This window comes from Podarcis filfolensis (assembly GCF_964270895.1).
Source record: "Podarcis filfolensis genome assembly, chromosome: 2".
NCBI lineage: Eukaryota > Metazoa > Chordata > Lepidosauria > Squamata > Lacertidae > Podarcis > Podarcis filfolensis.
In genome coordinates this window covers 14,408,152-14,432,729 of record NC_139605.1, presented here as the reverse complement: position 1 = coordinate 14,432,729, position 24,578 = coordinate 14,408,152, and the positions used below count along the sequence as shown (strand labels likewise).

The following is a 24,578-nucleotide window of genomic DNA, read 5'->3' as shown; positions in this document are numbered from 1 at the left end:
TTTCAGGTTAAGAACGGACCTCCGGAATGAATTAAGTTCTTAACCAGAGGTACCACTGTATTGCATTTCTATTTGACCCCAAATGTGCATCTACAAATACTTAAATAAATGTAAGTGATTGCTAGGCAAATCTGTGGCCTCTTTTTTGCTGACACACAAGTGAATCCTAGAGGATCTTTGAGGAAAAGACCTTGCTTATCTCCTGATAGAAATCCTATCTAGACGTATAAAGCTGCAGAAAACAAACCCAAAGAGTTTCCGTAAAGAACAGAGAACACAAGGATCACACACACAAATAACAGGTGAGAAAAGAAGAGGCGGACCTCAGGCTGATTAAAGAAAGCAGTAATTTGTTTTCGCCATAAAAATAACAGCCTTCAAAGGATGAGTGTGCATGCGTTGGTGCCCCAAATCAAAATCTCTTTTATAGGTTTACAGCTCCAGGTAGCTATATAAATTATGGCCACCAATGCAGATATACTGACGCATCCGTCTCCATTTGTGAACCATGCAATCATCCGCCTACTCTGTGTCCACGTCAACATTTCATTACATCTTATGATTGCTCATGCTCATGTCGACGCCGGGATGTAATCTTCCCTTCTCTCATTGCTCTGCAACAGAGCGGAGCGGAGATTTTTCCGCAGAAAGGCTTTGGATAAAATTTCTGAGATTTTTCCTTTATCTGACTCTCCTCGGGCCCCTCCAGACGGCTGCTTTCATGTGGGTGTGTTCCACAACCTGTGCTTGACACAATAATTAGTGCATTAAGAGAAGATTTATTCCGTTTTTAATTTGTGCCACCTCGCTGCAACCACCTAATTGCTATCTGGGAGGAGGAACGGGGTGGGCTACGGCACAGCAAAAGCAGGACAAAAATATATCAGAACGTTTATGGTGTTAAAAGTTATGGGATTTGAGTAGGCGCTCATGGGATATGCACGGGTTGGAAATGAAGCAGTACAAATGTCCCAAAATCTTTGCAGGTACAAACAGTATTGTAAACGTGGGCTCATGTGTGACTGCCCTGAAAACATCATGTGTGCACGTCATCATGTGTTAAGTTGTGGGTGAACATATCAGACGACACAGCGATTCTTCAAACAACTCTTGTTTATTCACAGGCCAGAACAGAACTGAACTGAAGGGTTCAGCCAGCCTGCTTATATAGAGCTCCACTACAACGCAACAGTAACAACTTTCTGTAACTATCCAATCGCTGAATGCCACTTTCAATCCCTTATTTGCATATGTGGACCTGAGTGAAAACTATCTACAGTATCCCCCTGCTGGCCCAGGGTGAGAACTTCAGTACATAACATCATAAATGCACAATAAAAAGGATTGCTGGAGGGGACTTTCTGCAGAGTGGCCATCTTTTTTCCCCTACCAAAATTCTCCACTGTTTTCCCATAGTTAATCTTTTGCATGCTTTTGTCACTGTCGGTACTTTGAACTTCCTAACAGTTGAGCGGGTGGTATTCAGATGGTTTATGCTAGCAGCCCCCAGAAACAACAACAACAACAACAACAACAACAGTTTATTATTTGTACCCCACCCATCTGGCTGGGTTTCCCCAGCCGCTCTGGGCAGCTTCCAACAAAGATTAAAAATACATTAAAATGTCACACATTAAAAACTTCCCTGAACAGGGCTGCCTTCAGATGTCTTCTAAAAGTCAGATACTTGTTTATTTCCTTGACATCCGAAGGGAGGGTGTTCCACAGGGCGGGCGCCACTACCAAAAAGGCCCTCCGCCTAGTTCCCTGTAGCTTTGCTTCTCGCAGCGAGGGAACCGCCAGAAGGCCCTCAGAACTGGACCTCAGTGTCCGGGCTGAACGATGGTGGTGGAGACGCTCCTTCAGGTATACAGGGCCGAGGCCGTTTAGCTCAGCCCAGTTAACTAAGTACTGTGGATCCCTTGTTTTTTCAAAAGCCAATTTTCCTGCTTTTGAAAACATTGATATATTTGTGGTAGTTTTAGTTATGGGAATGATGTAACCATAGCCTCCAACTTGTCCCAGAGCGAAACCAGGACGCATCTGCCAGGACATTCTCCTGTGCAAGTCATGTGACCTATGCAAGAGCTTGGCCCCCTAAAATATGTTTCGGGGTGCCACAATCTCGCTCAATATGTGTGTTTGGCTGTAATCTTGCTCTCAAATGGGATGTCCCAGACAGTTGATGGGTATGTGCCATGGACAATATAGGCCTTTGGTCTGACCCAGCAGGGCTGCTATGTTCTTATGACCTCTCTGTGGTGGTGATGAGCCGCTTCACGTCTTGGCTGTAGTTTAGAAGTACTCCCTAAGTGGATCGGGGCCATCATGGCAGTCAGTCTCTCTCTGCCTCCTCTCTAGTGGTTGCCAGGAATGTGGGGATCACAAATATGAGTGCTTTGTTGGGTGCTATGTTTTGCTTTCTGCTGGGAGAGGGAGGATCTCGCCACGGGGAAGCCATTTTAGGCAGCGTCGCCATAGCAACCAGAACATATGTGTGCCCTGTCTTGCAGCTTGTCACATGTAGCCTCTCATCTGATTGAACTGACAAAGGAATTGCAAGAGGATCAAGCTGCAAGTGTCAACTTACGGAACTGGAGGATTCCCCCAATATATTTTACTGTACTTTGGGAAAGCAATGCAAGGGCTTGAAGCTCTGCTGCCCCTGGGTGGAAGCAATGAGTTTGTACATGTTTGCTGCGATTACTTTAATGGGGGGACAAAAAAAAAGGAGCAATTTAAGGCCCTCTTTCTGGATCTGATCCAGGAAGCTCTGCCACAGCATTGATGATCAGTGCTGCTTTTACCATCAGGCGAAGCGAGGCTGTTGTGGAAAGGCATGAAGTTGCAGCAAGGAGAGGTCTGTGCTATAATACTGCCAGCCCTGTGCTCCCTCAGTTAGCCTGCTGCCCACAGGTGATGTGGTCGATGATAACCTGTCACCTGTGTTGCTGTAAGATTCAAATGCCAACCTGATGGGCTTCTGTATGAGGAACAGATTAAGGTTCCCAGATTTTTTCCAATGAATCCGGGGACACTTTTCAACTTCAATGGATTTTGTATGGGACTGAGATGTAAATCTGGGGAAATGGGGACGTCTGGTAACCTTAGAATAGATGGCATCGTCTTGTCCGCCTCAGGCAGCAAAATGCCTTGGGCCCAGGACCAGCCCTACCATTAAGCAAAGTGAGGCAAAGCTTATTACATTGATAGGGTTGCCATATTTCAAAAAGCGAAATACTGTTTTGGAGCTATTTTTTTTAAAGAAAAATCTGCAAAAATTACCGTATTTTTTGCTCTATAAGACTCACTTTCCCCCTCCTAAATAGTAAGGGGAAATGTGTGCCCGTCTTATGGAGCGAATGCAGGCTGTGCAGCTATCCCAGAAGCCAGAACAGCAAGAGGGATTGCTGCTTTCACTGCGCAGCGATCCCTCTTGCTGTTCTGGCTTCTGAGATTCAGAATATTTTTTTCCTTGTTTTCCTCCTCCAAAAACGAGGCGCGTCTTGTGGTCTGGTGCGTATTAGAGAGCGAAAAATACGGTACACTGCCGACATGGCTTGCCATACTTCTGGATTTTCCCAGACATTTTGCCCATTTCCACCCAGACACTGCTTCTGACTACAATATTCCGTGTATGTCCAGGAAATTCTGGACGTATGGCAACCCTGTTACAAGGATCTCTGGTCCAGATCCTTTGTATGTGTATCATTCTATCTGTAGCAGATTTAACTCCGCCCCCCCGGCAATAGTAGGAGAAAGGGGAAACCGAGAGTCAGATTGTGCTTTGGACCTGGGAGCGCAAATCCCTCAATGACCACCTATAAAGGCAAGAGAAGGGAAGGCGAGCATTTGCAAACACACACACACAGACACACGATTCTTGAGGAGAATTTCCCTTGCAAATTTTGCAGGATTGGCACACTGGTGTATGTTATAATTTTTCATACTATCCCAGTAAGTTCCTGTGGCGTGCCTTGCATAGGGCCTGCACAAGATATTTTGGCACCTAAGGCAAACCAAAAAATATTGAGACATGCTGGGCAGTTGCAAGCCTAGGACACCTCAGGATCAACCCCACCCTAGGGATGGTAGGAGACCAGCGGTGCCTCCTATTCACCAAGAGGCCACTGCAGAGGCAGTATTTTTTTTGGGGGGGGGCTGTTAAGGTGGCAGCAAATCTGGTCTCCAATAAGCATGCATTGGCTATTGCTACCATTGTGGCAGCGGCCGCAGCAGTGCATTCCTTTGAGGCCAGATCTGCTGTCCCTGTGGATCTTGCCACCTTGTGCAAGAGAGCCAGTGTGGTGTAGTGGTTAAGAGCGGTAGTCACGTAATCTGGGGAACCGGGTTCGCTCCCCCGCTCCTCCTCTGAAGTCTCTCAGCCCCACTCACCTCACAGAGTGTTTGTTGTGGGGGAGGAAGGGAAAGGAGATTGTTAGCCGCTTTGAGACTCCTGAAGGGGAGTGAAAGGCGGGATATCAAATCCAAACTCTTCTTCTCTTCTTCTTCTTCTTGTCTCATGGTGTGCCAGCCCTGGTCTTGCACTAGTTGGCATTTATGAGACTTAAGAGCAAATGGACTAAAGCAAAGATCTGCAACGGGGGCACAGTTTGGGTATGGTGAACCTCTTGCCTCATGAGGAATTGTCGCTGAATTCAGCGAGACGTGTGTTGAATAAATAAGAGGAATTCGCTCCGACACTTCCCTGTGGCCCCGAACACCACTGTGATCTTCTTTTGTGTTGTCATTGCTGATCCGGATCTAGATCAGGGGTCAGCAGACTTTTTCAGCAGGGGGCCAGTCCACTGTTCTGCAGACCTTGTGGGGGGCCAGATTATATTTTTTGGGGGGGGGGGAATGAACGAATTCCTATGCCCCACAAATAACCCAGAGGTGCATTTAAAATAAAAGGACACATTCTACTCATGTAAAAACACGCTGATTCCTGGACCATCTGCAGGCCAGATTTAGAAGACGATTGGGCCGGATCCGGCCCCCGGGCCTTAGTTGTCAGGAGTTCAGCCTACACTTGAGTAGGACTCTGGCAGAGACACATGCCTGACTGGCATATTCTCTCCCTTCTGGTCGATTGTTCGGGAGCTTCATAAGCTTTCTTCAGTCCAAACATCACAGCAACGAATGCCAACCGACACCGGCACACTTAGGGATCCGCAGAGTTTGCCCAGTTCGCGTGACAGACCTCAGCAACTCAGCATTTTGGCTAATCTACTTTATTTACATATAAATACACACAGAGCACTGCAACATGGCTCCCTCTCTCTCTAGCATCAGACAGCAAAGAGAGAAAGAACAAAGGACAACAGTCCCACTTCATTGAACACAGTAACACAAACATCCTGTTTCCGTCACTTCCCACTCTGTGGAGTCAAAACATACACTGTCCTGTGAAAGACAAAAATCCCATGACTGCAATCATGGAGCAGGAATTCTAACAGCCTACCTATGATCTGACTCTGGGGTTGCGGTGCTCATCTAGCTTTATTGGCCGAGGGAGCTGGCTTACAGCTTTCGGGTCATGTGGCCAGCATGACTAAGCTGCTTCTGGAGAACCAAAGCAGCGCATGGAAACGCCGTTTACCTTCCCGCCGGAGCTGTACCTATTTATCTACTTGCACTTTGACGTGCTTTCGAACTGCTAGGTTGGCAGGAGCAGGGACTGAGCAACAGGAGCTCACCCCATCGTGGGTCTAAGGGACACGGGTGGCGCTGTAGGTTAAACCACAGAGCCTAGGACTTGCTGATCAGAAGGCCGGCGGCTCGAATCCCCACGATGGGGTGAGCTCCCGTTGCTCGGTCCCAGCTCCTGCCAACCTAGCAGTTTGAAAGCATGTCAAAGTGCAAGTAGATAAATAGGTACCGCTCCAGCGGGAAAGTAAACGGCGTTTCCATGCGCTGCTCTGGTTCGCCAGAAGCGGCTTAGTCATGCTGGCCACGTGACCCAGAAGCTGTACACCGGCTCCCTCGGCCAATAAAGCGAGATGAGCACCGCAACCCCAGAGTCGGCCACAACTGGGCCAAATGGTCAGGGGTCCCTTTACCTTTTACCTTTGATCTAGACATAGCTGTCAACTTTCAGATTTGAAAATAAGGGATCAGCAGCCTCACCTGTCCCGGGGACAGTCTATGGGATATCTAAGAATCCGGGATAGCAGCGGGAAACGGTGCTGGAATAAGGGAATTTCCCGCAAAAAAGGGAAGGTTGACAGCTATGGATCTAGATATTGCTGGTAGCAGGAGAGCTTGGATCATGTAACCCCAAATTCCAAATGTCACAGCTCCATGTGGGAATGGGATGTGAAGTGCACATTAACTGGCCCTGCCCCCTGCAGCTTCATCCCCCCACACCAACCTTGTGAGGTATGCTAAGGGCAATGACTGGCCGAACAGTACCCAGTGTGAACTCGAACCCAGGTCCTAGTCTAGCCACTGCACTGGAGAATCAGGTCTGCGGACACCCGTGTTAGCCGGTGCACACGTTGCAAAGAGTTTCTGCTTTAATGGCTAGAAATGCATTCGCTTCGACCAGGGAGAAAAGTCAGCAGAAGAAGATTGGAAGAAATTTAAGGAATATCTACAGAAATATTATAAAATTAATGAACTTTGAAAAGATGTTGGTTTGAACTTTGGTGGTCTCCAGCTGTTATGATAAAGATAATGGGGATTATAATTGTTTTTGTTACTAAATTTAAAAAAAAAGTTGAGTGGAAAATAAGGCGATATTTTAAAAGGAATGTTAAGAGATTAGGATTTGCTGAATTAACAAATTGAACTAGAGAACAAGAAGGGGAGGTATGAGGAAGTCAAAGAAACATGTGACTGAAAACTGTTATTGAAACTGAATTGTTTTTAATTTTTTTTTCTTTTTCTTTTTCTTTTTGTCTTTATATAAAATTGGAAAATTCAATAAATATTCATTTAAAAAAAAAAAAAAGAAATGCATTCGCTTCTGCGGCCTCGTGTCAGCAGCCAGGATGGCCAGGTGTTTAAGGCCACTTTTAGAGGGGAAATCGGAAGAGATTAAAACGAGTTTTCTATCCATTCATAGAACCCGCAAAGGGCAATTGAGCAGCAAGCCTCCTTCTCCTTTAAGGCGCGGGGCGAGGCATAATTAGGCAGCGGCCCCTTTAAATAAAAACCTTCGTTCCTCCGCGCTTTCCGAGCGCGTCTGATTGTCCCGCCCCCTTCCCCGTTCCGTGAGCGCACGCACGACGCATGCGCAGCCCGGGAAGTTCTTTCTGGGTTCTGAGGTTTGGTCCACGCGGGTTCTTTGCTGCTGCGTCTGGCGAGCGGCGGCGATGGTGAGTTTGTGACGTCACGGGCTGGTTCTGTGACGCAGCTGCCATTGCTTTTTCTCCCCCTTCCTTAAAGCAGGGTGCAGGAGGCAATGGTGTGTGGGGCTATTATTATTATTATTATGCAGTCAGGGAAGCCGCTTGCAAGTCGGGGTCGGTGGGGAGTCGGCGAACTTTTCCTGCTTTTAATTTCTGGACTCAGAACACAGCAGCCTGTGTTTGGGCGATGAATGCAGGCAGCAGGGTAGCTTAAAAATGCACCTTAAATACTAACAGCGTCGCCATCATCATTAGGATCAATGCTTTTTATGTTCTCCTTTTCATAGTAGAGTTGGAAGCGACCACGAGGGTTATTTACTAGTCCAAGCCCCTGTAATGCAGAAATCTTTAGCCCGACGTGGGTCTTGAACCCACAACCCTTGTGAGTTAAGAGCCTCATGCACAACCTCAGCTGAATTTCCTTAAACAGTTCCTTACACTGGCCTTAGACATCAGAGATAATGTGTTGCCAGGGTCCACCCTATTTCTATGACTGTAATCCGTTTTATTTTATTTTTTAAATATATCTTTATTCATTTAAAATAAATACAGTGGTACCTCGGGTTACATACGCTTCAGGTTACAGACTCCGCTAACCCAGAAATAGTACCTCGGGTTAAGAACTTTGCTTCAGGATGAGAACAGAAATCGCACGGTATTGCGGCAGCGGGAGGCCCCATTACCTAAAGTGGTACCTCAGGTTAAGAACAGTTTCAGGTTAAGAACGGACCTCGGAACAAATTAAGTACTTAACCTGAGCTACCACCGTACATTTATGAAAAACAGACGCACATACAAGTAAACAAACAAACGTACAATCAAACAAATAACAGGAAAACCAAACAAACCACCACACTATAAGATAAAAGAAGATTAATATAATTATCATATAAATTCCTGGTATTGAACACAATTTTAAAATTTATAGAAAAGAAATTTAAAACTGACTTCCAATTAATCTCACTGTACTATAATCCATTTTAATTGTTGCTAATTTGAAAAGTGTTGGCAACCCACCCTGGGGCCTGCTGGTGTAGGGCGGGTAATAAATTTAATAATGGTGTTGATAATAGCACCATTATTGTTGTTCCGTGTAACACCGTATTAGTGTACGACGACTTGGCAAAGAGCACTGTTTCCTACCCCGAAGGGCTTTTAGCCTAAATTAGAGGCAAGGAAACAGTGGAGCAAAGGGGAAACTGAGTCGTGAATGGGCAGAGGAAAAAGGATGATGGGTATTTCGGTTACCTGTAGTTGAGCACTTGTTGCCACAGGGGCTAGAAACCTCTTTTCAGACTGTGGGTCCTATTCCTTTCTGAGCCTCTACGCTGACAGGGGCACGATGGGAGTTGTAGTCCGAAACATTGGGTGCTCCCACCGTTTGTTGGAAGCTGATATGTATATATGTGATGTGTTTGGTGCATAATGCTTCCAGCTGAGCAGTGGAATAAAAGTTGTGCGAGGCCGTCTTGTCTTTAAGTGCAAGGGAGTCTCTGGGTCAGGGGTAGGCAACCTAAGGCCGGGGGGCCGAATGCGACCCAACTGCCTTCTCAATCCAGCCCACGGATGGTTTGGGAATCAGCGTGTTTTTACATAAGTAGAATGTGTCCTTTTATTTAAAATGCATCTCTGGGTTATTTGTGGGGCCTGCCTGGTGTTATTACATGAGTAGAATGTGTGCTTTTATTTAAAATGCATCTTGGGGTTATTTGTGGGGCATAGGAATTCGTCCATTCCCCCCCCCCAAAAAATGGCCCGCTCCCCCCCAAGGTCTGAGGGACAGTGGACCGGCCCTCTGCTGAAAAAGTTTGCTGACCTCTGCTCTGGGTGATCTCTTAACATTTGTTCTTCCTTCATTGCAGCTTTTCTACTCATTCTTCAAGTCCCTGGTAGGGAAGGACGTGGTGGTTGAACTGAAGAATGATTTGAGGTACAGTTGGGTACAAACACATCTTGCTCTCCTTAGGGAAAATCCAGGAGCCTTGGTCCCGGATCCTAACCCTTTTCTAAAAAACAAAACAAAACTTATTATTTCTACCCTGCCCATCTAGCTGGGTTTCCCCAGCCACTCTGGGTGGCTTTCAACAGAACATTAAAAACAAAATAAAATTTCAAACATTAAAAAACTTCCCTAAACAGGGCTGCCTTCAGATGTAAAAATAAAATTTATTTCTCAGCTTTTGCACCCCTCCCCAAATATCCCATGTGTCCTGGCTAGCTTTTAATTGTGCCTTTTCTGCTTTTTTACAGTATATGTGGGACCTTGCACTCGGTGGATCAGGTATGAATTACACCTAAAGCCTATTTCTTCCTTACAGATTATAAAGGTAAAGGTAAAGGGACCCCTGGCCATTAGGTCCAGTCGTGACCGACTCTGGCGTTGCGGCGCTCATCTCCCTTTATTGGCCGAGGGTCATGTGGCCAGCATGACTAAGCCGCTTCTGGCGAACCAGAGGAGCGCATGGAAACGCCGTTTACCTTCCCACCGGAGCGGTACCTATTTATCTACTTGCACTTTGACGTGCTTTCGAACTGCTAGGTTGGCAGGAGCAGGGACCGAGCCACGGGAGCTCACCCCGTTGCGGGGATTCGAACCGCTGACCTTCTGATCGGCGAATCCTAGGCTCTGTGGTTTAACCCACAGCGCCACCCACGTCCCTTGTTTACAGACTATACCCTACCCTAATTCTTAGTGGACTGCGTAGGCGCAGCTTATAGTTAAACTATGGAACTTGCTCCCATGGGTGGCAGTGATGTCCAACAACTTGGATGGCTTTAAAAGGGGGTTTGGCAGATTCACGAGATAAGGCTACTTGCAGCTAGTGGCCATGATGACTAGGTTCTGTCTCAAGAGACAGAATTGCAGGAGAGGAAGAGTGTTGTTGCTCTCATGCCCTGCTTTTGGGCTTCCCACAAACATCTGTTCAGCCGCTGGGAGAACTAACTGGGCCACTGATCTGATCTAGCAGGTTTTGCTTATGTTATGTTCTAGGTTTTATGAAAAATATGTGCATTTTGGTTCTTAAAAGGGCTTCATGTTTGACTGTACGATATGTGCAAGCAGGCTTACAGAAAGCAGAACGTCTCTTTAGTAGTGCGGCTATAAGGTTTTATTTATTTTAATTGTGGGGTGTGACAGAGATGTGTAAAATGATGGCTGCCACGAAGAAATTGGACTGGGAGAAGTTTTCCTTCCTCCTGTCTTGTAATACTAATGGGGCCACCCAGGGAAGCAGAACGTGTTGGAAGACTGGACGGGTGAAGGAAAAACCGTCACAGAGCTTATTCTTGAATTCGGTCCACGAAGAGCAGCGATTGCCACCAACTCAAAAGATTAGGAAAATTCATGGGGAAATATAATTGTTAATGGCGGCTACCTCTCCTGGCCATGTTCTGCGTCCACAGTGGGAGACAGCGCCCCTCTGAATAGCAGTTGCGTGGAAAAGCAAATGGGCTGTTGGGCTCAGATTCTGCTTGAGAGTTTCTCGTTGGGGTCTGGTTGGTCACCGTGATGATGGGATGCTGACACAGATGCTCCCAGCAGGGCTCTATGTTCAGTGGAAGCTGACCAGAGGTGTTGATTAAGGTGGATGAACAGCAAAGGGGTAATGAACAGGCCGCTAGGCAGAATGTTGTATTACTTTTGAACCTTGCTTGCTTAGTTCCGCTCCACCCTCTCTCTTCTCTGACTTTGCAGTATCTGAATATCAAGCTCACAGACATCAGTGTGACCGATCCAGAGAAATACCCTCACATGGTGAGTGATGGACGTGGGGCAAAAGGGTGGATTTGGGACGGCAGGCGTGAGAAGTGTCAATGAATGCCGAGGTAGAAATTGGTATCTCTCTTGCTGGCTTTTAACCTGTAAAGCCCCATAACCAGTGCAGGGATTTTTCTTGGTGGTGGTTGGGGGGAGATCTGAGGGACCTCTATAAAACCCGCAAGTCCTACTCCGAATTTCCACAGGCTTACCCTGATTATTTGTTGTTTTAGAGCAAGGGTATGTAACCTAAGGCCCGGGGGCCGGATGCGGCCCAATCGCCTTCTAAATTCAACCCACGGACGGTCTGAGAATCAGCATGTTTTTATATGAGTAGAATGTGTCCTTTTATTTAAAATGCATCTCTGGGTTATTTGTGGGACCTGCCTGGTGTTTTTACATGAGTAAAATGTGTGCTTTTATTTAAAATGCATCTCTGGGTTATTTGTGGGGCCTGCCTGGTGTTTTTACATGAGTAGAATGTGTGCTTTTATTTAAAATGCATCTCTGGGTTATTTGTGGGGCATAGGAATTTGTTCATTTCACCCCAAAAAAAATATAATCCGGCCCCCCCACAAGGTCTGAGGGACAGTGGACCGGCCCCCTGCTGAAAAAGTTTGCTGACCCCTGTTTTAGAGCCATTCAAAACCACTTGGCATTTTAAAAAAATCTCAAGGTGTTATCCAGAAATTACAACCAAATGAAAATAATAATTATTAAAACAAATAAAATCAGGGATTCAGAAATAGCGAGGCCCGGTCTTAGGCTCAGAGAAAGCCTGGGCAAAAAGATATTTGAAGCCGGTAATAGATGATGTTCTACCCAAGTCTCATTTTAGCCACCTGGAAACAGGAGTTAATGGGGTTTTTGAAAATGAATTGGGGAGGGAGTTAATTTCCTACCCCTCATCTGGTGCCCTGTCACCTCCCCCCACCTCAGAAACAACCTTGTGTGGTAGATCTGTGGGTGCTGTTTGGCCACAAGGTTACCCAGTGGAGGACTTGAACTGTTGCGTCCCCCTAGTCCAGTCCGGACGTTTCTGATCTCTGCACCCTGTAATGCTATTCTTCCTCTCCAGTTGTCTGTCAAGAACTGTTTCATTCGTGGCTCCGTCGTCCGCTATGTCCAGCTTCCAGCCGATGAGGTCGACACGCAGCTGTTGCAGGATGCTGCCCGCAAGGAAGCTTTGCAACAGAAGCAGTGAGGGCGCTTCCTGCTTTCATCCCCCTCCCCCTTTCTGCACTGTGTGGTTTTCCTGGGAAAGAGTTGAATGAAGATGTGGGGAACCTGGCCCAGCTTCCATACCTGCCCCCCCGTGCCATGGAAGCTGCCACCAATATTCTGTGTGCGTGCGCGCGCGCACACACACACACACACACACACAGTCCTGCACCCATTGGGAGGCAGAATGCATGCCCCAGGCTAGAGTTGGTGCTTGTCTCCAATGGCTTGGATCCAGACTCACCCTTGCAGAAGGCCCACGGGAATCAATAGGAATTTAGTCGCGGCTACCTGAAATCCCGTCGGGTTTTGGTGGGTCTGTTCCAAGCGCATCGAAACCTGGGTCCCAACCCTGCAAGAAGCAACAAATTGGTTTCTCTCTTGCTTTAAGTTCAAGGAGGTTGTCTGTACACTCCTGTTCCGTTCCTGGTTGGGACGCTGAACCCCCTTCCATGGTAATGGCAGCAACTTTTTTAAAAAAAGTAATTATTTTGAGCCAGTAGTTCAATTTCCCAGCCCCTGCAAAAGCTTCTAGTATTTCATCTGCTCTACCCGTGGCACTGTTCAGTAGTGGGAAACGTTACTTCTTCACAGGGGGGGGGCTAATATCCCACCATATTTCCTTTCCGGGTTTCCCCCCCCCCCAACCCATTGTTTTTGTCCTTCCTTCATTTGTTCTCCTACCTGTGTTGCCGGTAGAGGCCACAATCCTGTGGGTATTCTAGGTGGTGCAGACTTGAGTTCTGCGATCTATAAATGCCAATTAGCAGTACTGGGGGTGGTTCAGATTGTGTGGCAATGCTCCTTTTGGCCAGCAGAGGGTGCCACATGGCCAGCCAACTTTCCCTAAGCAAACTTGATTCTCCAGCTGTTTTTGGACTACAACTCCCATCATCCCTAGCTAGCAGAACCAGCGGGGAGGGATGATGGGAACTGTAGTCCAAAAACTGCTGGGGACCCAAGTTTGGGAAACCCTGCTTTATAGCAATTTTTGTGTTTGGCCCGCAAATACAGGACCTGCCCATGTTTGTATTTTCTTGTATTTTGTTTTCCTCATGTATTTTGGTTTTTTTTTTAAAGAGGGCAAATTGAAAGAGAAATTGTATGTAAAGTTGCGGAAGAATAAAAGGTTGCATTTGAAAGATTGTGATTGTTATGGGCTCGGTCTAGGACTTGGGGAAAATACCACACCCATGGTTCTGTATGAATGACACATAATAAGGCCATGCACTTAATTTTCCATGCCCTGCAGCCCAACTTTGGATGGTTGGCTTTTAGTACTGCTCTGCCCCTTTATCCAAATCCGTCTTCGTGCAATGATGGCTAGAACCTTGCTTTCACATAATCGCACCAATAAATTCATCATGCGTTTTGCAAGTACACAAGTTCTTTCTACCAATGAAAGCCAGGCAGATAACACACATTTATATCCTAATGTGTTTCCTGTGTTTATGTAACCTGACTGCCGCTACACAACCCTCCTATCCCTTGACTTAAAGCAGCTGTGTGAGAAGGAAGACCGTACGCCTGTTTGTCAGCATTCTATAATAATAATAATAATAATAATAATAATAATAATAATAATAAAATTTATTTATACCCCGCCCATCTGGCTGGGCTTCCCCAGCTACTCTGGGTGGCTTTCAACAAAATATTAAAATACAGTAATGCATCAAACATTAAAAGCTTCCCTAAACAGGGCTGCCTTCAGATGTCTTCTAAAAATCTGGTAGTTGTTGTTCTCTTTGTCTGGTGGGAGGGCATTCACAGGGTGGGCGCCACTACCGAGAAGGCCCTCTGCCTGGTTCTCTATAACCTCGCAGTGAGGGAACTGCCAGAAGGCCCTCGGAGCTGGACCTCAGTGTCTGGTTACAACAGTGGGGGTGGAGATGCTCCTTCAGGTATACTGGGCCGAGGCCGTTTAGGGCTTTAAAGGTCAGCACCAACACTTTGAATTGTGCTCAGAAACTTACTGGGAGCCAGTGTAGGTCTTTCAGGACCGGTGTTATGTGGTCTTGGCGGCTGCTCCCAGTCACCAGTCTAGCTGCCGCATTCTGGATTAGTTGTAGTTTCCGGGTCACCTTCAAAGGTAGCCCCACATAGAGCGCATTGCAGAAGTCCAAATGACACCATATATCCTGTGTGTTGCTTTGTTGGGTTTCTAGAATACATATGTAGAATAAGACACAGCTAGGACTTCAAAGAATGGAAGATTCTACTGTGCAGGGAATCCAGCTCACAGGAAAACCATCTCTTTGGAAACCTGCCTTATGCAGAGTCAAATAACTGGCAAATCATTGGTAGTTTTTCCTAACTTAGCAGCAACTTTCCAGAATTCCAGGTCTCTCCTACTACTAACTGGAGTAGCTGGGAATTGAAACTTCTGCATGCGTAGCAGTTATTCTGCTGCTGAACTGCAACCCTTCACCAAAGAACAACAGTCCCTTCCTGTTCATCATCGCCACATCATGCTTTGCAAACTTGGGTCGGTTTTAGAAACCGGATACTGCACTCAATGGCCTTGTGCTGTGACCCTCCGAGGCATTCCCATATTCCTCCTTGTTAGCTTATTTTGTGGAGTTCTTGAAGGCTGCAAAAAAAAAAAAAGTTGGGCAATTTATCAACACATGCCCTGCTGATCCTCTGCATGTAATAAGGAACATAAAAACCAGCTTTGGAGATTTGCCGATTTATTAACTTCTGCTTCCCACTGGCAGTCTGATGACTTAAAAAGATGGATCTCCTCCTCAATGGCCTCATTGACCATCCCAGAGGGCTTGTGGTCAAAAGCAAGGAGGACTGCCACTGTGAACAAGGCACACAGCCAAGGCTACACTACTGTATCCTCCAAGGCTCAGCAAAGGGGAAGGATACCCAGGACCCTGGGTGTCTGTATTGGAGAGAAACTAGAGCAGGCTTCCTCAATCTTGGCCCTCCAGATGCTTTTGGCCTACAACTCCCATGATCCCTAGCTAGCAGGGCCACTGGTCAGGGATGATGGGACTTGTAGTCTCAAAACATCTGGAGGGCCGAGATTGAGGAAGCCTGAACTAGAGCATTCTGGGGGTGTTTGTGAAACCATAGGGCAGATGCAGGGAACCTTTGGCCCTCCAGATATTGCTGACTGCTATGTCCCACCAGCCCTGACAAATGATGTCACAGGAACGGTGGGGGCTGCCAGCTGGGGAACCCCCAAGGGAAGAAGGCTGAGAGCCAAGGGAGAGGTGGGATAATGGTGAGTGGTCAGAGGGAGAAGACTGGGAGGAGGAGATGTCTGAAGCTGAAGAGGTAACAGGGCTTAGTGAACTGGGGGAGGGTGGGGGAGTCCATGTCAGAAGTCCAGAATCGGAGGCAGAAGCTGAACCAGAAGAGGAGGGGGGTCAAGTGGCAGAGATGTGTCTGGATGGTGAAGAGCCTCAGCTGTCTCCCCTTCCTGGTGCGACAAGCGCCCCTCACCCTGGTCTCCCAGAACCAGGAGAGGCATGAAGAGGGTGGAGGAGTTGGCTTCACGCAGGCGCAGTCTCAAGATTGCTTGGGGGAAACCCTAGAGAGGAGGGGGCAACTGTGGGGAGACAGGGACTGTCAGGGAACTGCCATCGGCTCAGAGGTGAGAAATAGAAGGGCAGTTGTGTTACAGGGAGCCTCCGAAAATCTTGCAAAGCAGTTCCTCTTCCGGGGAGGAGGAAAGCCCCACCTCCAGCGGTGAAGAGGTACAAGGACCAGAGGATGCTAGTGAGCAAGCCGGAGGGGAGGGAAGCACGCCCTTGCCATCGCCCATCCTGCGCAGTAGTCTGAGGCGCAGAGAGGGGCGGAGATGGTTGGGAGTAGCGAAACTTTTATGTTGGGGGAGGTACAAAAAAAGACCACTCCCGGATTCTGCTAGCGATTGAGCCAGACATGAACTTATGACGCTCTTCACTGTAAATAAAGGTAAAGGGACCCCTGACCATTAGGTCCAGTCATGGCCGACTCTGGGGCTGCGGCGCTCATCTCGCTTTACTGGCCGAGGGAGCTGGCGTACAGCATGGCCAGCATGACTAAGCCGCTTCTGGCAAACCAGAACAGCGCACGGAAACGCCGTTTACCTTCCCGCCAGAGCGGTACCTATTTATCTACTTGCACTGATGTGCTTTCGAACTGCTAGGTTGGCAGGAGCAGGGACTGAGCAACAGGAGCTCACCCCGTCGTGGGGATTTGAACCACCAACCTTCTGATCGGCAAGCCCAAGGCTCTGTGTTTTAACCCACACCAAAATAAAGCCTGTAAAAGACAGGTTGGAGTCCTGCCTGGTTACTCTCGAGCAAGCGCAACAGACATCTGACAGGGACCTTCAGTCTCAGCAAATGCTTCATGGGGGCAAAACCTGGTGGAGATGAGTTGTACTCATGAGGCCTGACGTTTCCTGTTTTTGCTAATGAAGGGTTAACTCCCAGTTGCTCAGTGTGATTTATTGCTGGCTCCTTCCTCTCACATGGAGGGCAAAGGGTCCCCCCCAGGCCCGCCGCCTGTACTCTAGGCTTGGGTTTTTTGCCAAAAACTCTTAAGCGCTGGCATGGGTCCTCTCATGGCTAAGCAGCTGCGACCGCTGACGGAAGCATTTCCCGCAGTGTGCGCAGGCGTAGGGCTTCTCTCCCGTGTGCGTCCTCCTGTGCTTGGCAAGCAGTGAGCTGCGCGCGAAGCTTTTCCCGCAGTCCGGGCAGTGGTACGGCCTCTCCCCGGTGTGGCTGCGGGTGTGCGCCGTCAGCGCCGAGACCTGCTTGAAGCCCTTCCCGCAGTCGGAGCACTTGAAGGGCCTCTCGCCCGTGTGGGTCCTGGCGTGCGCGATCAGGATGGACCTCTGGCTGAAGCTTTTCCCGCAGTCGGCGCACCGGTACGGCTTCTCCCCCGTGTGCGTCCGCTCATGCACCGTGAGTGTCGACCTCTGGCCAAAGCTCTTCCCGCAGTCGGAGCACTTGTGGGGCCTCTCGCCCGTGTGGGTCCTCCTGTGCGCGATGAGGTGTGACCTGTGACGGAAGGCGTCCCCGCAGTCGGGGCATCCGTACGGCCTGCCTCCTGTGTGGACCGTTCTGTGGGCGATGAGGTTTGAGCGGTGGCTGAAGCCTTTCCCACAAGCCGGGCACTCAAAGGGCTTCTCCCCTGTGTGGGTCCTTTCATGGATGGTGAGAGTCGACCTCTGGCTGAAGCTTTTCCCGCAGAAAGAGCATGCGCACCGCTTCCCTTCTGGTTGGGAGATTTCATGCTCTGGGTGTCTGCCATGAAGGCGACGGCCCTCTGCTTCCTCTGAGCAGCTTTCTTGCTGTTGCACAAATGTTGCTTCCTGGTCAAGTCCGCAGGAAACATTTCTTTGGCCTCTTCCTGGCAACTTGCGACGTGGTTCTTTATCCTCAGGGTGCTCTGTCTGGTTTCGCTCCTCTGCATGACGCTGCCTATCTTCTCCTAGAATCGGGAGAGAGTTTGTAACGTGAAGGTTATTGTTTGTCAGGGACTGGGCAGAGGAGGAGTGGTGGAGACCGCCCTCCTCAGCCTGACTCTTCCGGAGAAGAAGAAGACTGTTCAGAATTACAACAGGGGTTTGAGGGAGGTCACAGCTCAGAGGAAGATGAGGGGGGAAAGCTGGGAAATAATGGGAGAGTAGGAGGAAAAAGAGGAAGAAGAAGATGGACTCAGTGTCTTTAGAAAGCATTCTCTCAGAACCTGGCGGGCATTGAAAGTAGGAGAGCAGAGAGCTCAAAGGCAAAAGGCACTTTTCAGCACCTGTAGTGATGACTCATGAGGAAGTGGGAGGGACAGAGGGGCTGGGGTTTCACTCGGAGCAACACAGTTATTTTGAGAGGCTGCATTTCTAAGCCTCTCTCTGTGAATATTGAATAAAAAGCATTGGTGAAAACTTTCATTTTCCTACAGGGACGCAAGTGGCGCTGTGGTCTAAACCACTCAGCCTCTTGGGACCATTGCTCGGTCCCAGCTCCTGTCAACCTAGCAGTTCGAAAGCACGTCAAAGTAGATAAATAGGTACCGCTCTGGTGGGAAGGTAAACGGCGTTTCCGTGCACTGCTCTGGTTTTGGTGTTCGGTTGCGCCAGAAGCAGCTTAGTCATGCTGGCCACATGACTCAGAAAATCTGTCTGTGGACAAACACCGGCTCCCTCGGCCTGTAAAGCGAGATGAGTGCTGCAACCCCGGAGTTGTCTGCGACTGGACTTAACGGTCAGGCGTCCTTTACTTTTACCTTACAGTGGTACCTCTGGTTAAGTACTTAATTCGTTCTGGAGGTCCGTACTTAACCTGAAGCACTATTTCCGGGTTAGCGGAGTCTGTAACCTGAAGGATATGTAACCTGAAGCGTATGTAACCCGAGGTAGCACTGTACTTCCTTTTCTTATCCATTCCTGGCAATCCACCATGGGGGGTTGGATTCTCTGACGCCTGACATTATTATTATTTGCCCCTGCACTACAATGAAAGAAAACAACTACACAGCTTTCATGTGGGAAACCCTTTCCAAAGTGATGTTCCTTCCAACTTGAATTCTCCTCTTTGGTTATGTGTCCACCTGCTTGCTGCCTAAGTCAGTGATGTGTATTAATTTCAATGGGTCTACTCGGTGTAGAAGTAGCATTGGATACAACCCCCCTGGATCCAGCTTTTACCCATAATCCCTTGAAAAAGCGGACTATGTGTGCATGCATAGGCCTTTTGTCTTTCTGCAGGTGGGGGGCTAATCTGGAGGAAGGGGAAGATGAATTACCAGAAAAGGGAGCCCCCACAGCACTAAAAAAACAACAGTTTGTGCCCAAGGGCCAAATGTAACGCCTGGTTTAGAGGTCCTCGCTTTTTGCTTGCACTTTATCACTTCCACTACTTCCCGTGTGTGTGTCATTAGATGCCCTGTTTTTCTGCTCACCGCCTGGAATCAGACGTACAAATACGTCGCGCTAACACTTTTCGAATGGCGGTTTCCATATTGTTTTAAAACGCCTTGATTAAAAACGTTGCGAAGAAGCTCGTGCCACTTTCACTCAAGCCGCACAGATTTAAAAGAGCAGCCAGGAATCAGAGACACCGAGAACTGAACGACAACCTAAACTGTAGCTCGTTTCGAGAACTCGCGATAATCCGCTGACCCAGTCACAATAATTCCTCACCTGGGGAGCTGGCATCACCATCAACCTTCTGGCCGAGTTCTCTGCAGGGTGGTTTCTGCCAGGCACCCGATAGACCGTCACTCTCTGCCTCTGCGCAATGTATGGCTGCCACCTTGCATGGCCCTGGTTCCTGAGAAAGTCAAGGAGACCCAACTGAAGGCATGGGATAAAGTCCAAAGCTGAGCAGGGATTTTGCTCCCACACCTTTCCCCCCAATAACCAGCATCTGAAAAAGCCAAGGAGACCCAACTGAAGGCATGAGGTAAAGTCTAAACCTGAGCAGGAATTTTGCTTCCACCTCCATCATTCTGCCCGGACACTGAGGTCCAGCACCAAGGGCCTTCTGGCAGTTCCCTCGCTGCGAGAAGCCAAGTTACAGGGAACCAGGCAGAGGGCCTTCTCGGTAGTGGCACCCGCCCTGTGGAATGCCCTCCCACCAGATGTCAAAGAGAAAAACAATTACCAGACTTTTAGAAGACATCTGAAGGCAGCCCTGTTTAGGGAAGCTTTTAATGTTTAATAGGTTATTGTATTTTAATGTTCTGTTGGAAGCTGCGCAGAGTGGCTGGGGAGGCCCAGCCAGATGGGCGGGGTATAAATAATAAATTATTATTATTACTTGTTTCTCAATAACCAGCACCTGGCTTTCTCACCTGAACGTCCTGCTGCCGCCTCAGGAAATCCTCTGCCAGGGACACGGCCTGGGAACAGGTTTGTGGCGAACAATCCCACACCCATTTCTGGAGTTCTTGGGGCAGGACAGACAGAAACTGCTCCAGAATCACCAGCTCCAGGATCTGCTCCTTCGTGTGCCTTTCTGGCTCCAGCCACTGGCGGCAAAGCTGCCAGAGCTGCCCACAGGCCCCTCGGGGGCCATCAGCCTCCCGATAGTCGAACCGCCTGAAGCGTCGTCGCTTCGCCTCTGTGTCCAAGATGGCGGAGTCCCCCTCCTCCAAGTCTTCCTCTTTCACCCTCATGCCATTTGCCTCGGCTTCGTCTGACCATTTGGCGTCTTTGCCAAGGCGTGGCAGGAACTGGGATAACGCCCCCACAGCTCCAGGCTCCTCAATGGTGCTGGCTGCTCCTTCAGAGGTGGACAGAAAAGCCTTAGTATCGGCTGGTGCGGCCCCTGGCAATTGTGGGCGCCTCCATTCTGAACAGGGCAACTCAACCCTTTCGATAAATTCCTGTAGCTGAGCCTCCCAGAGCTCCTGCAGCTGCTTAGGAGCTTCCTGCTTCATCTCATCCAAAATGGTTATTTCCTTCAAATCCCCACAACTCCCCACACGGATGGCACAAGGGCTGTTTCCTGCACTGTTCCTTGGCCCAGGGTCTGCAAGCTCCGGTTCCTCCATTTTCAATCCTTGCTCAATCATTGCTTGGAGCGGCAGAGCCAGCCCTGACACATCTCCCTTTTCAGCAGCCATTTTGTCCCTCCAAAGGGTGGAGGTGGGGAGTTTAACTGGCGCTCCTAGTTAAGATGCACAGGCTTGATGAGATAATGGGTGGGTTTCTCACCCTTATTAATCGTCACAGGTGGAATGCAATATTCCTAGGCTGAGGAGAGGGGCTGTTCCCTGAGGTAAAGATGAGACAATTGCCTAAAATTAGATTACATATATTTATGAAACTTATTACCCACGCTTCACCACAAGTCCCCATGAGTGGGCTAGAGCAACAGACTATGTATATACAATTATGAAAACAGATAAAATTAATGCAGTAATAAAACAGTTCAAAAAGGAACAGTATAAATTCAGCAAAAGAGGTGTGCCCAGCAAAACAAAAATCAGAAAAAGTGCATTGTTCTTTGGCCAGGGTCCACACATGTTGAGGAGCCTTGGTAGGCCTCTGGAATTTGCAGTCAACCCAACTCTGCCCTTTCAGGGAAGACACACAGGTTTCATCGCTTATGTCACGCCAAGCATTGGAGTAGCAGGGATGATTCCCAGTCCCGGGGTCAAGGCTTTGGACATTGTTTCCCAAACTTGGGTCCCCAGCTGCTGTTGGACTACAACATCTCTAGCTAGCAGGACCAGTGGTTGGGGTCAGAGATAATGGGAGTTGCAGTCCAAAAACTTGGAGGCCCGAGTTTGAGAAACTCAGGAGTGGAGATGGTCACGCCAGAAGTGATAAGGCCATTCATTGCGTTGAGCAAGACTACAGGTCTTACCCTACGGGTGTGTGTGTGTGTGTGTGTGTGTGTACCTTTCGCAGGCCGCCCCTGCCTCCTGTCCCCAAGCCTTGCTATAATCTAGAACCAGGACGTTTGACCAAGGACATGGGCTCCCAACACCACCTGAGAGGCCAAAGGCTTCCCCGCTTTCTGCTCATCTTGCGCTACCCCAGACCCGGTTTTCTGCCCGTCTCGATTTAACCCTCCAGATCCACCCTCCCAAAAAACCCGAAGCTGTGAAGATCCATCATCCAGTGCGCGTGGGAAATTCAAAGCCCATTTTCCCACGGTGGCGGAAAATTTTCCCACGGCCGGCGGGCGGGCCAGCAAGTGACTTTTCAGATGCCTCCTCCTCCTGCTGCTGCTGCGCCACCGGGGCTGCTTGGGGACGAGGGCTTTTGTCCGCCCGACCCTCAGGAAGGACCACCCGGCACGGCGGGGAGGATGGCGGGTTCGTGGTCTCCCTCCAGGTGTTTGCTAGACGCCAACTTGCATCCTTGGGAGGGGTGGGGTGGGGGCTGCAAGGGTCGCCATTCCCGGGGCACTGCAAAAAGGGGCACCAAGCTGCAAGGGGAGGCAGCTGGAAACAAGGGGAAAGGCGGAGGCGACGTACTTCTCAGCCGACGGCTGCCCTGCAGCCCGCGTTCCAGGGGCATCCGAGCGGCACTAGCGGCCCTCCCGCCAGGAGGGGGCGCTCCACCGCTCGACTTGGAAAAACGGCAGCCTCTAACCTAAGGCAGCCTAACTGCCTACCCGCGTGTACTGCTCTGCATTTTTCTAGTTCTACGTTCACGGCTCCCTTTCTCAGCCGTGGCATCATCACCAGCTGTCCTTAAGAGGTACTTCCGGTCCTGTTTCCTCGTTAACAGGTAAAAGCTGCTCTACCGGAAGTGCGCGCTATATGTCACTCTACACTGCGCCTTCCACCGGGCTGTTGGGAGCAACGTGTTGCTCTATAAGAATCGGGAGGCGGAAGTCTGGCTTTAGGGTCCTTTTCCACCGAGGGCTGGCGACGGAACTGCCTGTGTAAAAACCAGGTATGATGCAAACCGGTTGCAATACAGGATGTCTATTTATTTATTTATTTGCTTCATAACATTTATGCACCACTTAAGCAAACAAAGAAACAAAGCAGCAACCCTCAGCGCGGTTTACAATAAAGATTAGGCAATAAACTGGCAACCCTGCATTAAAAACATACAAAAGTTTAAATGCTAAAAACAGGTCAGAATGCCCTATAGGGTGAAATAGTCCCCCATATATCCGTGTGTGGTCCACACAGCTGCATCTGGCGAGCAATGCTTTAAAGCAGAAGTCTTGTAACAGCTTTCATTAGGAATATATATGTATTAGGAAAATATTATATTTAGATGTATTAAAGTGTTTTTCTGTTGACTGGTTTTTTTGTTGTTGGAACGAATAAAGCAAAATTAAATAAACAAAAGGAGTATCTCGCCTTAACTCCTTGTAATGTAGCTTCTGCGTGGACCATGCCCAGGATCATCACCTTGCCCAGCCTAACAAAGCCCTCCTCTGCTGCCCCCTCAAAACACCCCACAACTTAAGACTCAACACTTAACATTTCCCCTTTCATGACTCCCAGCCCCCCCCGTCCCCCCAAAAAATCATTTAGCTTGAAGAAGAGTTCTAGAGAATTGAAAAAAACTTGCACACTATTCTGTGACTTTTATGCTGGCCTAATGGTGACAGCAGCCACGAAATTAAAAGACGCCTGCTTCTTGGGAGAAAAGCAATGACAAATCTAGACAGCATCTTAAAAAGTAGAGACATCACCTTGCCAACAAAGGTCCGTATAGTAAAAGCTATGGTTTTCCCAGTAGTGATGTATGGAAGTGAGAGCTGGACCATAAAGAAGGTTGATCGCCGAAGAATTGATGCTTTTGAATTCTGGTGCTGGAGGAGACTCTTGAGAGTCCCATGGACTGCAAGAAGGTCAAACCTATCCATTCTGAAGGAAATCAGCCCTGAGTGCTCACTGGAAGGACAGATCCTGAAGCTGAGGCTCCAATACTTTGGCCAGCTCATGAGAAGAGAAGACTCCCTGGAAAAGACCCTGATGTTGGGAAAGAGAAGGGGACGACAGAGGACGAGATGGTAGGACAGTGTTCTCGAAGCTACCAGCATGAGTTTGACCAAACTGCGGGAAGCAGTGGAAGACAGGAGTGCCTGGCGTGCCCTGGTCCATGGGGTCACGAAGAGTCGGACACGACTAAACGACTAAACAACAACAACAACAACAACAAGGCAAGATGAGCGCCGCAACCCCAGAGTTGGCCACGACTGGACCTAATGGTCAGGGGTCAGTTTACCTTTACCTAAGGATAGAAGAGGCACACAGGCAAAGGTCCCTATAATTAAAGCCATGGTTTTCCCAGTAGTGATGTATGGAAGTGAGAGCTGGACCATAAAGAAGGCTGATCGCCGAAGAATTGATGCTTTTGAATTATGGTGTTGGAGGAGACTCTTGAGAATCCCATGGACTGCAAGAAGATCAAACCTCTCCATTCTGAAGGAAATCAGCCCTGAGTGCTCACTGGAAGGACAGTTCCTGAAGCTGAGGCTCCAATACTTTGGCCAGCTCATGAGAAGAGAAGACTCCCTGGAAAAGACCCTGATGTTGGGAAAGAGAAGGGGACGACAGAGGACGAGATGGTAGGACAGTGTTCTCGAAGCTACCAGCATGAGTTTGACCAAACTGCGGGAAGCAGTGGAAGACAGGAGTGCCTGGCATGCTCTGGTCCATGGGGTCACGAAGAGTCAGACACGACTAAATGACTAAACAACAACAACAACAATAATGGTAGTGGCACTACTACTGCGTCATGCCCTTTCCACATTCATTGATTCATTTACTTATTTTCTCAGAAGGGTATATCACCCTCCATCTGAAGATCTCAGAGG

General features: G+C 48.7%; 2 protein-coding genes across 3 annotated transcripts; one reads left to right on the top strand and one right to left on the bottom strand.

Moving 5' to 3' along the window:
* The first annotated feature begins 7,193 nt into the window (after nucleotides 1-7,193).
* Nucleotides 7,194-13,478, top strand: LSM2 (LSM2 homolog, U6 small nuclear RNA and mRNA degradation associated). Its single transcript, XM_083602640.1, has 5 exons — nucleotides 7,194-7,322; nucleotides 9,218-9,285; nucleotides 9,606-9,636; nucleotides 11,053-11,112; nucleotides 12,194-13,478. The coding sequence occupies exons 1-5, from the start codon at nucleotides 7,320-7,322 to the stop codon at nucleotides 12,317-12,319; spliced, it is 288 nt and encodes a 95-aa protein (XP_083458766.1). The 5' UTR covers nucleotides 7,194-7,319; the 3' UTR covers nucleotides 12,320-13,478.
* A 1,531-nt stretch (nucleotides 13,479-15,009) lies between these two features.
* LOC310756729 (uncharacterized protein) lies at nucleotides 15,010-22,515 on the bottom strand. 2 transcript variants are annotated; one of them, XM_083601360.1, is made up of 4 exons: nucleotides 22,270-22,515; nucleotides 20,134-21,057; nucleotides 19,481-19,610; nucleotides 15,010-17,772 (listed from the first exon to the last, which is right to left on the bottom strand). In XM_083601360.1, exons 2-4 carry the CDS (start codon nucleotides 20,905-20,907, stop codon nucleotides 16,877-16,879), a joined length of 1,800 nt encoding a protein of 599 aa, XP_083457486.1. In that variant the 5' UTR covers nucleotides 20,908-21,057; nucleotides 22,270-22,515; the 3' UTR covers nucleotides 15,010-16,876. The 2 variants fall into 2 exon arrangements, with proteins under 2 accessions (XP_083457486.1, XP_083457487.1); XM_083601361.1 differs by lacking the exon at nucleotides 22,270-22,515 and having other exon boundaries at nucleotides 20,134-22,157.
* Nucleotides 22,516-24,578: the final 2,063 nt, after the last annotated feature.

Bases quoted from the DNA above. Each gene is read 5' to 3' on its own strand.
- LSM2 (XM_083602640.1), top strand. The intron at 9,286-9,605 runs GTACAGTTGGGT...GCTTTTTTACAG, and splicing joins GAACTGAAGAATGATTTGAG to TATATGTGGGACCTTGCACT. The intron at 9,637-11,052 runs GTATGAATTACA...CTGACTTTGCAG, and splicing joins CCTTGCACTCGGTGGATCAG to TATCTGAATATCAAGCTCAC.
- LOC310756729 (XM_083601360.1), bottom strand. From the start codon at position 20,907: ATGGCTGCTGAAAAGGGAGATGTGTCAGGGCTGGCTCTGCCGCTCCAA. The intron at 19,611-20,133 runs GTGAGAAAGCCA...TGACTTTCTCAG, and splicing joins GGCGGCAGCAGGACGTTCAG to GAACCAGGGCCATGCAAGGT. The intron at 17,773-19,480 runs GTGAGGAATTAT...TCCCGATTCTAG, and splicing joins TGGTGATGCCAGCTCCCCAG to GAGAAGATAGGCAGCGTCAT.